Below are 14,784 nucleotides of genomic sequence, written 5' to 3'. Positions count from 1 at the left end.
ATCTTCTAGCAATACAGTTGTGGTTATTGTTGTTACAAGTTATTGCAAATTACATAAATGTTAAAATGATTGGGATTATGCAGATGCATTTATGTTGTCATACCGGTTGGACGGACTGGATGGACGTGGTTGGACGAACATAGATGGTCCTGTCCTTAAATAGGAAGCATACCATCTGGCCATCCAAAACTTTCCCATCCTCAAGGGTGGGCCTCACCAGTGTAGTGCATACGGCCTTCACAATCTCTATTCTGTAAAGGATTTTTTTTATTATTATATTGTGTGTGGTATGGAGGAAGGTGGGACGTCCTTCACCTCTTTGGGAGATATTCTCTAAATACTGTATTTTAAGAGTGACCACGTGGCCCTTACTTTGACTCCACATACATCGAGTAGGCATATGTTATCAGTGCATCAGGTCCTTAGTGAATAGGGTTCATTGAAAGCGCTACACAAATTTGGAAATATTGCAAAGACTAATTCAGTGTTTTTGATGACATGTGATGACAAACTACGTCACACATTGAAAGAGCACATCGTGAGAAAAAGTTCTTGCGTCTTCGTGAAGATAGTCCAAGCAAGGAAAATACCTAACGTCTGTTTCGCTAACCTCTCTGTGGCATTTGTGAAGTTAAACTATGGCTAAAGACCTATCGTTTATTACAAAACACACCTGGGGAACTACAGAGAAGACTAACGGACACTATGGATTATGATATGAACATTCAACCTTGTCAATAACCGTCAAGGTAGGCCATGCGGTTTCAAATCTGTTAGCCCGCCGTGGCACGGTTGTTACGGTTTCTGTGCGAGGGAGGTCTAGATAGTGACAGATGGGAGTCCTTTTACTTTTCCTACATGTGCAATACCAAGTGTTACCTATGCAGTGTTGGTGGTTTATCTGTGATCTGGGAACTCGCTCACACATAAACATTATGCTTTTCATGTAGCTTTGTGCAACCAGCGATTTAGAATGTTTATGACGTCTTCTGCAAATCGGTCCATTTGACCGAGGACAATTAGGGGCAAAACATTGTCAGATTTACCTTGCACAAGTTTAGCCCCAGCATTTGCAGTGGAAGCGATAATTTCCCAGATCAAGGTGTCAAGGTCGCTATTGGAAATGGAGTGAAAGCTCTGTAGGCCCAATTCACGTCTTCTTCGGAAAAGGGTTGCAACGCTGATGCCCAAGCAGGCAGCAATTGAGGCCCATGACATGCCACTCTCTCTGAACTGGGATATCTGGTCACTAGAAAGTCGATACCTGGAATTTAACCAAAATGTTGCAAAATGCTTTTTTAAATGGTTGACCTGGGCTCACATCTACCTGCGGTGTTTTATTTTTTATCTGTTATATTACGTCCCCTTAGAATTATAGGGTTCTATCTACGTTCTGAGTAGTTCTGAGATATTGAGCTTCAAAGTTTTAGAATTCCATAGAGTTATACTGATAAGTGGAACAAACCTCTTTAGATATAATGTCCAAAAATGCATACAGCTACAAGAAACACCTCACCTCATCTTCTTAAGGTGTCACAGAATAAGAATATGTCAATAACTCAATTTTGACAAAAATGTCAGATAGAACCTTATAATTCTAAGGGGACGTAATGCCAAAGTTTAGGCTACATTGCTAGGCTAACGTTACCTCTAAATTATGCCAGAAATGTCACATGTATGCCAGACCAGAATGTTTGATATCTGTGTAGATTATAACATTAACGACGTTATCATTACACAGAACAAACTGCATGGCCATAGGCACCATACCTTGGACGTCCACCCGTTTGTTGTAATAGTAGGCCTACATTGGAAGAAGTTGTTTGGGGGTGGAGAAGGACAGCCGCCTGAGTAAACATTTCCTTCACTCCATTCATCATTTCGGTTATTTCATGTAGGAGGTTGTTATCCTGTACACAAACATTTATCAACACAATGTTTGGGTGTAGCTAATGTAATTAGGCATATTAGCTACAGTGTTAACTTACCTGAGTCAAAATGTCAGCCATAGTCATTAGTAGATGTAAATGTTCCTCAAGGAAGCGGTGATTATGCTCTAATGCATTTATGTCATTACTTTGCAGAGCGGCTTCTGTATTAAAGTGTAAGTTCAGTGTAAATTCCCCCTAAAAGGGGGCGTGTATGCAGCACATACAACGTTCTGTTCCATTCCATTTGTCAGTGCGTATTGTTTAGTTTCCGGTCTGGCTAGATCGGTGTGGTGTTGTAGTGGTTCTAACGTTACTAGTTGTTGCAACAGCATGTGAAAAAACTACAAAGTTTGTTACACCAAAATGAACGTTAATCTCGCGATAAAAAAATTGACGCCGTTAAAATAGGTTTCCGTTAACGCCATTAATAATGCGTTTAACTGACAGCACTACTAACAAGACATCCACATGAGTTGTTAATGTTAGCCTATGTAAACCACACAATAACAATACGGCATGTTTCTGATAGGCCTATTTAGATAGATAGATAGATACTTTATTGATCCCCAGGGGAAATTCAAGGTCTCAGCAGCATACATACAACACAACACATTCTTTAACAGCAGAAAGAGTAATTAAAGTATATAATATAAAAACACAACTAAGCAGTAAGGACAGTAGAAGATAAAGAATATGCTAAATATACTAAAATACAAATTATACTAACACTTAATACAATATATAAAAATATACTAAAATACAAATTACAAAATTTGCAGATGGCTGCAAACGCTAAACTTTGTGAAGATACTGTCTGTATAAATCGTCTTGTAAGTAAACTACCAGTGCTTTTTAAAAGTTCTCAATGTCTCGTTTTAAATGTCAGGGCCTTCGGTAGTCTACCAATGAAGTGTGGAGATACATTGAGCCTCGTAAATGGTGTAAAACAGTGATTTATTTGCATGGCTAGCCCGATGCCGAAGCACCACCATTGAAAAAGCTGTTGGTAGCATCGGCTAACTAGCGCCAGATTTTGGAGTGCAGGGGACAAGCTGAGATGGGCTATGAGACATACGTTCAAACTCGGTATCATGTTTCAACACACTTTAGGTCAATATCACACCAGAATTCTCCTTTAAGAGCCCCATGGAGGTCTGAACCGGCACTGGTTGCAAGTCAAGTCTGAAGTCACTGTTTTTGCTTATGCTACCCATACTGTACATCAGAAGACTTTAACAAGATTTGGGGAAAATTCTTGAAATAGTCTTTTAACTAATGCCCCCCGTTCAAGCTTTATTCAAAACACTACAGTCTTTCAAGAATCTTTCCCAAATCTTGTCAGTCTTGTAAGGATGGCTTTAGGTCTCAGACTTAAGTCACAATCTCTGATGACTAACAGATGTAACAACATGGAAATGGTCCAAATGACCGCTGAACTTGCACAGCACTAGGCTACTCGATGGAGGACTTCATGATAAATATATGCAGAAAAAAATATGGGATAAATAAATATTTCAATTGTAATAAATAATTTTGCAAATAATATATTGTATCATTTTTATTCATGTTAAACCATACAAGACAGTTATTGCATCAACTAATGTTTGTCTTTCATTTCACACCTTTAATGTGAGATGTACCACTGAGATTTGGACCCTCATTATGGCTGTGTTGTGCACATTTCAGGTGTTAATAGGCTCCTCTGGTATCCAGGGTTCACAAAGAAAAGGCAGACAAACAAATTTAACAGATCATTAGAGTGTTCTCCAAAGATTAATATTGTGACCTGTGCCATAGTGACCGCAACAAACATATCAAACAAAATAAATAAATAAATAAATATTGGGAGAACATGGAAACATGAACACAGTTGTGTATTTGTTACATCATGTGTGTTTTCCGCACGCCTCTGACTCAGATGATTAGTCCATCATTAAGACAGAACCTTCAGTAATCTCAACTCTTAAGGGTGTACATAAACAAATGTAGGCCAAAAGGATTTGATGCTTACTGCAAATTCAAAGCATTCAGTATATTGGTTGCGTGACTTGTCGACAGACTGTGATAAACAAATGTTAGGCTGCTTACTGCCATACAAAGCTAAACAGCAGTAGGCCTAATGTTAACTAGTTTGGTCAAAATGGAGTTAGAAATGACTCGAAATGGGTTTTGAGAGTCTGTTCTGTCTATGGGCCTCCTCGACAAGCAGATTGCTCATCCACGGAGCCGCAAAGTTAAATTCTGCCTGGTGCTGCTGTCACATGTCTGATAATAGCCTGATAATTCGGCACACGGACCAAAAGAAAAATAAACAAAATGTTGTCATCAAATAGGCCTATGGAGGCATAAAATCAGGGGGTAGGGGTATGAGCGCTCATTGAATGTTTGCGCATGTGAAACTGAACCACTCCGGAGATAACGTGGATAGGCTAGAAGCAACATTATTTAGAACAACAAATGAGGTTGATTCCTGTAGGCCTATCCATGAAAACAGCATAGAGACTGGATATATGTCTCTATGTAGGGTAGTTTTAGATAGCCTAATGCAGGTAGCCAATGTTCATGTCACACAAGCCAGACAGAAGAGACCCACCTTACTTACTTAAAAGAACCGTATGTAAGATTGTGGCCAAAACTGGTACTGCAATCACTTTCAAATTACTGTAGAGCGGTGTATCCCCTCCCCCTCCCCCCTGACTGGCAGAGCTGGCAACCCGGATGCCGAAACACTACTGATTTTGTGATCAGTAGATAGGTGGAGGGTGGCACATCAGGCCAAAACACAACATGACAACATCAACATCAGTTGAGGGCTGCAACTTCACTTTTTAAATGACAATATCCTGGCCGGACTACTGTTGTCAGTGATATAAGTATTTGAAATGAACATTATTTCTTAATGTCTAGTGAGATATCAGGGCCAATTTATGATTAATTGAAATACATTTCTTACATACGGTTCCTTTAACTCTGTTAAGGTATTCCTGTCCCTCAAAACTGTACAAATTGTATTAAAATGGTGTTTAGCAGTCAGAATTTCAAAATGTTCACGGGGGAGAACCCCCGGGCCTCCGCTGATATAATCCACACCCCCTCTCACAAAATGCATTCAATGACCCTGATTGTGCCCCCCTAAAATTTGGGCTTGCATGACACCCCTGATGCAGAGGCATTTTGCCCCCTTTATCGGTTGAAACACGCCCCATAATCACATCCCAATGGAGCAGTAAGACTCAAATTCTGACTATCATTGAGAATGACGATGTCAGGCCACCGTAGACCTCCATTCATTCTGCACGCGCCCTCACATGGAACCAGAGTGGAACTGCAACCAGTTTAGAAACCGGAAATTTTCAGAGTGAAAGTTCACAATATTCCAATTTACAATACAGTGTAGTTACACTGACACGCGCATAAAGCATCTTTCACAAGGTAGACATAGGCTCTGTTCGAAACAGAAAGCAGCGACTCGCCCCCCTGCCTAAATAGAGAGCTGTCTCACTAGACATGACTACAGATTAAATGCATGTTTTAAGAATTAGTGTAGCACTCAATCTTTGGTTTTCGGTTTCGAACCGCACTTTCTGCCTCGCTCCCCCAGTTAGGTAAAAGGCAGCCGTTTTTACCATTTCAAACAGAGACTTCGACTCTATTCCTATAACCGTGGTATTTTGTTAGTTAATTCAACTGGCACCCTTAAGATGTTTTCTTTGCATATCACAGTTGATATGTTAATGCATTAAAAGCATACACTTGACTCCATACTGTAATAACATCATCTCCATCAGATAGTCAGATTATGATTTATGATGTATTTCCTAGATTGACAGGCAATCTTAAAACAGTGAGGGTGGCTAATTCAATCATTGCCATTCATTTTCTGTGGAAATTGTGGTTGATATGTTAACAGATTTAAAGTATAGTAACATATTGAATTTCGACTCCACGCTGTAATAACATCATCTTCAGGGTCTTAACATGTAAACCACTAGTCTAAGTCATGGTGTATACATTTCAAGAGAGCGTCGGGTCATCTAAAAGTACAGTAGCAAACTGAACCAAAGCAATGGCCATGTTTGACTTATTGGTCAACTGTGTGCTTGTGTTCACACAGTTCATCCCAAGCTCTTATCCTTAATGAAGAGCCATGTGTAACAGCTTTTCCATTCTCTCCAGTGCTGACTGGTCCAGTTTGGCAGGAGGGATATTGTATTGTGTTTGTGACAGGCCTCTTCCTTCGTACAACCATTTTCCCCAGCGGATGGTGTGCTGACAGCGTACTGACAAAATATATGAAGTGATATAACATGAATGCTTACTTTTGGCCTGCTTCCCTCCACCCAGGTTAATTTTTGGCCCTTTATAGGGAAGAATTTGGGCACCCCTGATTTATACACTTTCAATCTTAACAAATGCTGGTAAAAATCACCTTTGTAAGGTGTTCGCGTCTGTGGGACCTTGGACTTATTTTCTATGAAGAACATAAAAATAACTTATTTTCAATGACTGCACACAGTACACCCCCCTACACATCACTATTACACGAGGTGTTCGGGTCTACTTGTAGGTGCTATGTACTGTACCTTAACTGTGTCCTCCTCCTAACTGGGCCTGCTGTGTGTGTGTGTGTGTCTTTGAGTGTGTGTCTGTGCATCTCTGTGTGTCTGCGCATCTGTATGTGTGCGTGTCTGAGTGTAAGTGTCTGTGTGCGGGAATGTTTTTTCCTGCACCTGCTATTCCCACACAAAGTTACAAAATTGTTACATTTCAAGCACTTTCACCTGATTAAGTTCTAAGAAATAAGCACCAATAATGATCAAAAATCTTGTTTCTGTTTTTTACCTTTTTTATAATTGAATTTCCTCGTTTTCTCACAAAAAAAAACCCGAAAATGATCATACATGTGATCTCACAGGGGTAAATTACAAATATGAACCATAAATGGTGTCTATATCATTGGTAATTGAGCTAAAGTAAACACCTGTTAAGTAGTTTTTCATAAATTGTTATGGCTATGTTGATTTAAAAGCCTAATAATGTGGTGGGTCCAACAGACCCGGGAACATTGGCTGTGTAACAAAAATATGAACACCTTACAAGGGTTAAACAATTGTGTCAATTCAGCTATTTCACATCAGAATTTACATTGAAGTAAGAGGAACTTGGATGAAGTATTGCAAGGGTGATGATATGCTTGGTTGAGACTTTAAACCATGAGTAAAATAAAGCATATATTATTGGGTTCATGCAGGAGTTGAGATACATAATCCATACAAGACAGGTCCATATATAAGATAATGATTCAGTGCCGTATGCAAAAATGCTGAAATTATATGGCATATAGCAGAGCAAATAAACTGTAACGAGTACCCCTATTGTTTTTGCAGCTTTACGGCTGGATTTCTTACTTCTTATTGTGTCCTTGTTACCAGCCCTTTCTCTTTCTGTAACAGAGTTAATCACCTTTGTATGATACTTAGCTGTACAGAATATTTTCATGTGTAAAATTATCATCGTGGAACAAGGCACAATGAATGACACAAAAACATCAACAACAATCCATGAGAAACTGATTGTGAGCAGACACTCTCCGTGACATGTCCTGTGAGGCTCCATTTCAGTAAGGTGGTCATAAAGCAAGAATAATATATAAAGTAGACAAAAACACCAGCTAAGAACAACAATTATAACTACTTTGTTGTGTGTGACCTTCAATGAGTACCTTAAAGGATCACTGACTGCAATGAAACGATCAATGGAAATTAAGACAAGGCTGCAGAGAGATCCTAAATGAGCCACTGAAAAAATGAAAGGGAATATGTTACACATCGTGTCCCCAAAATACCAGCATGTTTCAATTAATTGTGACCCTTCCACAGGCATGACAGTCAGTCCGATAAATAAATCTGCCACAGCAAGAGAGAGGATGAGCAGGTTGGTTGGAGTATGAAGCTGCTTGAAGTGAAAAATCGAGATGATCACCAGCAAATTTAGAAGAACAGTGGACACAGATATTGAAGACAAAAATATGTACATGATGATGTATAGTGCCTTTGGCCTGGCAAACTTTGTACATGAAGAGTTCAGGGCTGGATAACAGCGATCAGCTCTCCAGGGGTCTTCCATTACCGTGACTGGTTGTCCTGACGATAATATTGTCCCAGCTTGACAGCACACCCAACTTTTCTACTGACTACTCCAGATACTCACCTTGTATTTATATGTTGGTGAAACAATGGCAGCTGTGAAAAACAGATCCTCATGCGGATTGCTATCTATTAATAACAAAGTCTGGCCCACCCATAATGATCAAACGTATAATGGGATGTCATTGAAGTTCCTGTGGGTGCAATGGCCAAATACTTTAGTCCATATAGTGCACATAATACTAATATGTAAGGTTTTGTATTGCATGTGAGTATTTACTTTCATATCAACTTCCTAGTTTGGCATTATTGAGATATGTTGAGCATACCAAGAATGTCCCGAACACCCAATTATCCATTTTTCTATCCAACATTACATTACACAAATACAAAATCAGGATACAACTCCAAATTAAATCTTAAATATGCCAAATACTAATATCTTCTTTCTTTATGACCACCTAACTGAAATGGAGCCTCACAGGACATGTCACGGAGAGTGTCTGTTCACAACAATCAGTTTCTCATGGATTGTTGGTGATGTTTTTGTGTCATTCATTGTGCCTTGTTCCACGGTTATAATTTTAAACATGAAAATATTCTGTACAGCTAAGTATCATACAAAGGTGATTAACTCTGTTACAGAAAGAGAAAGGGCTGGTAACAAGGACACAATAACAAGTAAGAAATCCAGCCGTAAAGCTGCAAAAACAATAGGCATACTCGTTACAGTTTATTTGCTCTGCTATATGCCATATAATTTAGGCATTTTTGCATACGGCACTGACTCATATTCTTATGTATGGACCTGTCTTGTATGGATTATGTATCTCAACTCCTGCATGAACCCAATAATATATGCTTTATTTTACTCATGGTTTAAAGTCTCAACCAAGCATATCATCACCCTTGCAATACTTCATCCAAGTTCCTCTTACTTCAATGTAAATTCTGATGTGAAATAGCTGAATTGACACAATTGTTTAACCCTTGTAAGGTGTTCATATTTTTGTTACACAGCCAATGTTCCCGGGTCTGTTGGACCCACCACATTATTAGGCTTTTAAATCAATACAGCCATAACAATTCATGAAAAACTATTTAACAGGTGTTTACTTTAGCTCAATTACCAATGATATAGACACCATTTATTTCATATTTGTCATTTACCCCTGTGAGATCACGTGCATGATCATTTTCGAGGTTTTTTTGTGAGAAAACGAGGAACAAGGAAGGAAAAAACAGAAACAAGATTTTTGATCATTATTGGTGCTTATTTCTTAGAACTTAATCAGGTGAAAGTGCTTGAAATGTAACAATTTTGTAACTTTGTGTGGGAATAGCAGGTGCAGAAAAAAACATTCCCGCACACAGACACTTAGACACGCACACATACAGATGCCCAAACACACACACAGACACACACACACACACACACACAGCAGGCCCAGTTAGGAGGAGGACACAGTTAAGGTACACAGCACCTACAATTATTACACTCGGGTCCAGTAGACCCGAACACCTCATATGTAATAGTTATGTGTAGGGGGCTGTACTGTGTGCAGTCATTGAAAATAAATAATTTTTTATGTTCTTCACAGAAAATAAGCCAAGGCCAATGAAAACGGGTCCCACAGACGCGAACACCGTACAAAGGTGAAATTACCAGCATTTGTTAAGATTGAAAGTGTATAAATCAGGGGTGCCCAAATTCTTCTCTATAAAGGGCCAAAAATTAACCTGGGTGGAGGTATGCAGGCCAAAAGTAAGCATTCATGTTATATCACTTCACATATTTTATCAGTATGCTGTCAGCACACCATCCGCTGGGAAAACGGTTGTACGAAGGAAGAGGCCTGTCACAAACACAATACAATATCCCTCCTTCCAAACTGGACCAGTCAGCACTGGAGAGAATGGAAAAGCTGTTACACATGGCTCTTCTTTAAGGATAAGAGCTTGGGATGAACTGTGTAAACACAAGCACACAACCCCTTTGTAATAACTTTGTATGCGCAGATCTACTGTAGCTACAACATTGCAATGGAAACATGCATAAAGTTCAGCCAGATCTGCGCAGCATGGCAAGAAGTCAAACATGGCCATTGCTGTGGTTCAGTTTACTACTGTACTTTTAGATGACCCGACGCTCTCTTGAAATGTATACACCATGACTTAGACTAGTGGTTTACATGTTAAGACCCTGAAGATGATGTTATTACAGCGTGGAGTCGAAATTCAATATGTTACATTAAATCTGTTAACATAATATCAACCACAATTTCCACAGAAAATGAATGGCAATGATTGAATTAGCCACCCTCACTGTTTTGAGATTGCCTGTCAATCTAGGAAATACATCATAAATCATAATCTAACTATCTGATGGAGATGATGTTATTACAGTATGGAGTCAAAGTGTATGCTTTAAATGCATTAACATATCAACTGTGATATGCAAAGAAAACATCTTAAGGCTGCCAGTTGAATTAACTAACAAAATACCACTGTTATAGGAATAGAGTCGAAGTCTCTCTTTGAAATGGTAAAAACGGCTACCTTTTACCTAACTGGGGGAGCGAGGCAGAAAGTGCGGTTCGAAACCGAAAACCAAAGATTGAGTGCTACACTCATTCTTAAAAGATGCATTCAATCTGTAGTCATGTCTAGTGAGACAGCTCTCTATTTAGGAAGGGGGGCGAGTCGCTGCTTTCTGTTTCGAACAGAGCCTATGTCTACCTTGTGAAAGATGCTTTATGCGCGTGTCAGTGTAACTACACTGTATTGTAAATTGGAATATTGTGAACTTTCTAAACTGGTTGCAGTTCCACTCTGGTTCCATGTGAGGGCGCTTACGGGCGAGTGCAGAATGAATGGAGGTCTACGGTGGCCTGACATCGTCATTCTCAATGATAGTCAGAATTTGAGTCTTACTGCTCCATTTGGATTTGATTATGGGGCGTGTTTCAACCGATAAAGGGGGCAAAATGCCTCTGCATCAGGGGTGTCATGCAAGCCCAAATTCTAGAGGGGCACAATCAGGGTCATGGAATGCATTTTGTGAGAGGGGGTGTGGATTATATCAGCGGAGGCCCGGGGGTTCTCCCCCGTGAACATTTTGAAATTCTGACTGCTAAACACCATTTTAATACAATTTGTACAGTTTTGAGGGACAGGAATACCTTAACAGAGTTAAAGGAACCGTATGTGAGAAATGTATTTCAATTAATCATAAATTGGCCTGATATCTCACTAGACATTAAATCATTGAGTGCCAGTGCCAAAAATGTAATATTACGTTTTTAGCTTTTCTTTTTAAATTACGAAACTAGACACTCTAACACACCTTATGTGATTTTGGGAACTCTGTGATGAATGGAAATGAAATATATGACGATCGTGAAACTCATGAAAACGCACAATCTGGACATTTTATCTGGACATTTTACCATAACTCGGTTGCCGCTTTGGGTCGAATCAGTCATAGACATAATATACATAGACGCTGCATTGGATGCTGGAAACAAGAAATGCGGCCGCCATCTTGGACCGGTATACTCCTCGTTGCGTTGCAGCAGAAAACACAAGATGACAGCACTGTGCAGCATGTTCCTGCTCAAATCGGCGGACCATACTCGGGGGATTTACTTTTCACAAGTAAGATTTAACATTGCCATACTATTGGTTGTATTTTGTATTTTCGAACAATGTGGCCTGTATCATAGCTACATCTATGACCTTTGCAGCAAAAAAAACGAGTGAAAATCTGTTCGGTATTCAGTGAGATATGATTAATTAAGTGCGCTGACAGCTCATCGCACCGGCCAAACAGATTACACTGAGTGGAGTGGATGACCGGTCCAAGATGGCGGCTCCACGTCTCGTCAGCGCTAGTAGGGAGTAGCGGTCGATGCAGCGTCTATAGTATATTATGTCTATGGAATCAGTGACGCAGGTCAAAACCAGGCCATTTTCGTGGGTCTATCACTAGGTGGCAGTCTCACCAGGTCTCGCTGATCACTTCCCGGAAAGTTTACACAAGTAAGTAACAGGCAACACTTCATATTTCATGAAAGACGTTATATCTCCATTTCTCGAAATAAAACAGCGATTTTGATGAAAAGTAGCCAGTGTTTAGCTTGGGATTTCTTAGGAACAGAGGCATGTAGAAATAAACGGTTTGTACCCACTGAGAGCTTAAAGTCTCACCTTTCAAACAAGCCATAGTATGTGTCCATAGCTATAACATAGAATACGCTGTGGCTCTACAAAAATCGTCAACAATGATCAAGATTGCTGGCACTCTTCCGAAAACGGCATTCAATGAGTTAACCAGGGTGATCGTTCTGTAGCTGACTACTCTGTCTTTTCGGACCCTTGCAGCCAGAAGCGGTTGGAATGTGAGATCGCTCCTCACCGTCTACTGACTTGGCTTCAGACCTGAGATCCAGTCTGAAATAGCCTGTCGAGATGACAACCTGAATCTGGACCAGCTGGGTGCGTTAGCCATTCGCCTAGATCAGGGGTGTGCAAACTACAGCCCGCAAGCCAACTGTGGCCCGCCATGCTTAATCCGGGCTGCCAAACATTTAATTAACTTATCATAGGCGGCTCTCTATTTTTTTTCCAGCGATAGACGACGTTATGATTAACTTTAGGCTACTGCAATCTGCTTTACACTGCTTAACGCAGGTACTACAACTCACTATTGACCATGTTCACAAAGAAACACTGAGTTTGTTTGTTATTAATTCACCTATCCATCCCATTGTCCTAGGATTACCTTGGCTCCGTCAGTATGACCCTCATATTTCTTGGTCTAGCAGTAGGGTGCTGGCCTGGTCTCCAACCTGGCAGGACCAGTGTACAGTGGGTCCCAGTTAAGTTTGGACGGGTTCCTTCAGGAATCACGCACCCCATTTTCTCAGCAGAAATGGCACAAACTGCAGTTGACACAAACAACCACAAGGTGTCACTTTGGAGTTCTGCCACTACTATTTTTGATGCGACTTGACTTACTGCTTCCATGATGCAGTTTCCAAGTCAGTAGAACAATCACAGAAAGCTGAGCCATTACCAAACATATATGATAATACAATAGCGAGTTTATATATCATACCCTATTTGTCACGGTTACTTGACAAAGATAGATTTGATAGTTGTAATAACTTCGTACAAACAAACTGTCTCACTGTAGACTGTTAAGTATTTTTAATCGTTAACGGTTACACAGGTGACCACATCGGACTCTGCTATGCTTCTAACTCATGTAGAATCGCACTTCTTCTACCTTAGCTTAACGGTACCCAAACACTATAACTTACACTGGAATCTACCTCTGTCGGCCACCCTTTCAGCACGTGAGAATGTACTTGGGACAATATCACGTCTTTCGCTGTCCAGCGCTTAATCTGAGTCGTGTCTATGAGTGTATCATCCAGAAGATCCATCATCAAGACTTGCTCTTTCGCTTCCTCACGCCCTACTTCAGACACAGGCAGCCTACTTAATGCGTCAGCATTTGCATTCTGTTTTCCTGGTTTGTACACTATGTTATATTCATAGGCACTCAAATGCACAGCCCATCTTTGAACTCTTGGGGACCCCATCTGTGGTATGGGTTTTTTTTCATTGAAGAGAGAGATCAATGGCTTATGATCTGTGTGGATTGTAAACGCTCGTCCATAAAGGTATTTGTGAAATTTCTGAATACCAAATATAACTGCCAATCCCTCTTTGTCTAATTGTGAGTACCTCTTTTCAGCAGGCGACAGTGTTCGTGACATGAACCCCAAAGGACGTTCACTGCCATCTTCCATCAGGTGTGATAAAACAGCACCTACCCCGTAAGGTGAAGCATCACATGACATGATCAAATCTCGGTCAGCCGAGTAATGGACTAACACTTCTGCCGAGTTCATAAAGGCTTTAGACTTTTGGAAGGCCTCTTCCTGTTCTTTGTGCCATTTCCAGCGCACATTGGGTTGCCAGATTGGGGAGAAATTTGTTGTAGTAGTTTAATAAACCTAAATATGATTTAAGTTCAGTGACATTCGAGGGAGGGGGCGCCTCCATGATGGCTTTCACTTTTTTCTTCACAGGATGAAGCCCCTGAGCATCCACCCTATGTCCCAGATACTCCACTTCCTCTTGTAGGAACGTGCATTTGCTCCTTTTTAAACGCAATCCTGCCTCTTCCAGCCTAGTCAAAACCTCCTCCAGCTTTCTCAGGTGGTCTGCCTCATCCACTCCACTCAGGAGTATGTCATCAAGGTATACTGCCACTCGTGGAATCCCTCGTAAGAGACCTTCTATGGTTCTTTGAAAAATGGCGGGAGCGGAAGCAACTCCAAATGGGAGTCTATTGTATGTAAACAGCCCTCTGTGTGTATTAACTACCAAGTATTTCTTAGACTCTTCATCCATGAGTATTTGTTGGTATGTGTGACTCATATCTAATTTAGAGAATTGTTTTCCGCCTGACAGCGCTGTGAATAGATCTTCCACCCGGGGTATTGGATATTGTTCTAGTGACGACACCGTATTTACGGTCAGCTTGTAGTCTCCACACAGTCTTATGTGTCCATCCGGTTTCACGATGGGGACGACAGGTGCAGCCCATTCTGCCCATTTCACCGGTGTGATTATTTTTTCTTTCAACAGCCTGTCTATTTCTTCCTCAACCTTGGCACGCATAGCATATGGGA

The 14,784-nt window shown here is 40.5% G+C and overlaps 1 protein-coding gene across 1 annotated transcript; it reads right to left on the bottom strand.

Annotated features, from left to right (window-relative positions):
• Positions 1-7,055: 7,055 nt before the first annotated feature.
• On the bottom strand, positions 7,056-8,057 carry LOC143112425 (trace amine-associated receptor 13c-like). Its single transcript, XM_076274692.1, has one exon. It carries the CDS (start codon positions 8,055-8,057, stop codon positions 7,056-7,058), a length of 1,002 nt encoding a protein of 333 aa, XP_076130807.1.
• Between the last annotated feature and the right edge of the window lie 6,727 nt (positions 8,058-14,784).

The sequence above is a fragment of the Alosa pseudoharengus genome, unplaced genomic scaffold, assembly GCF_046254945.1.
Source record: "Alosa pseudoharengus isolate Yale_2024_CS ecotype anadromous, Long Island Sound unplaced genomic scaffold, YU_APseudo_1.1 YU_APseudo_1.1_scf_8, whole genome shotgun sequence".
Taxonomy (NCBI): domain Eukaryota; kingdom Metazoa; phylum Chordata; class Actinopteri; order Clupeiformes; family Clupeidae; genus Alosa; species Alosa pseudoharengus.
Note: the sequence above shows the minus strand (reverse complement) of the source record. Positions and strands in the feature narration are given on the sequence as shown.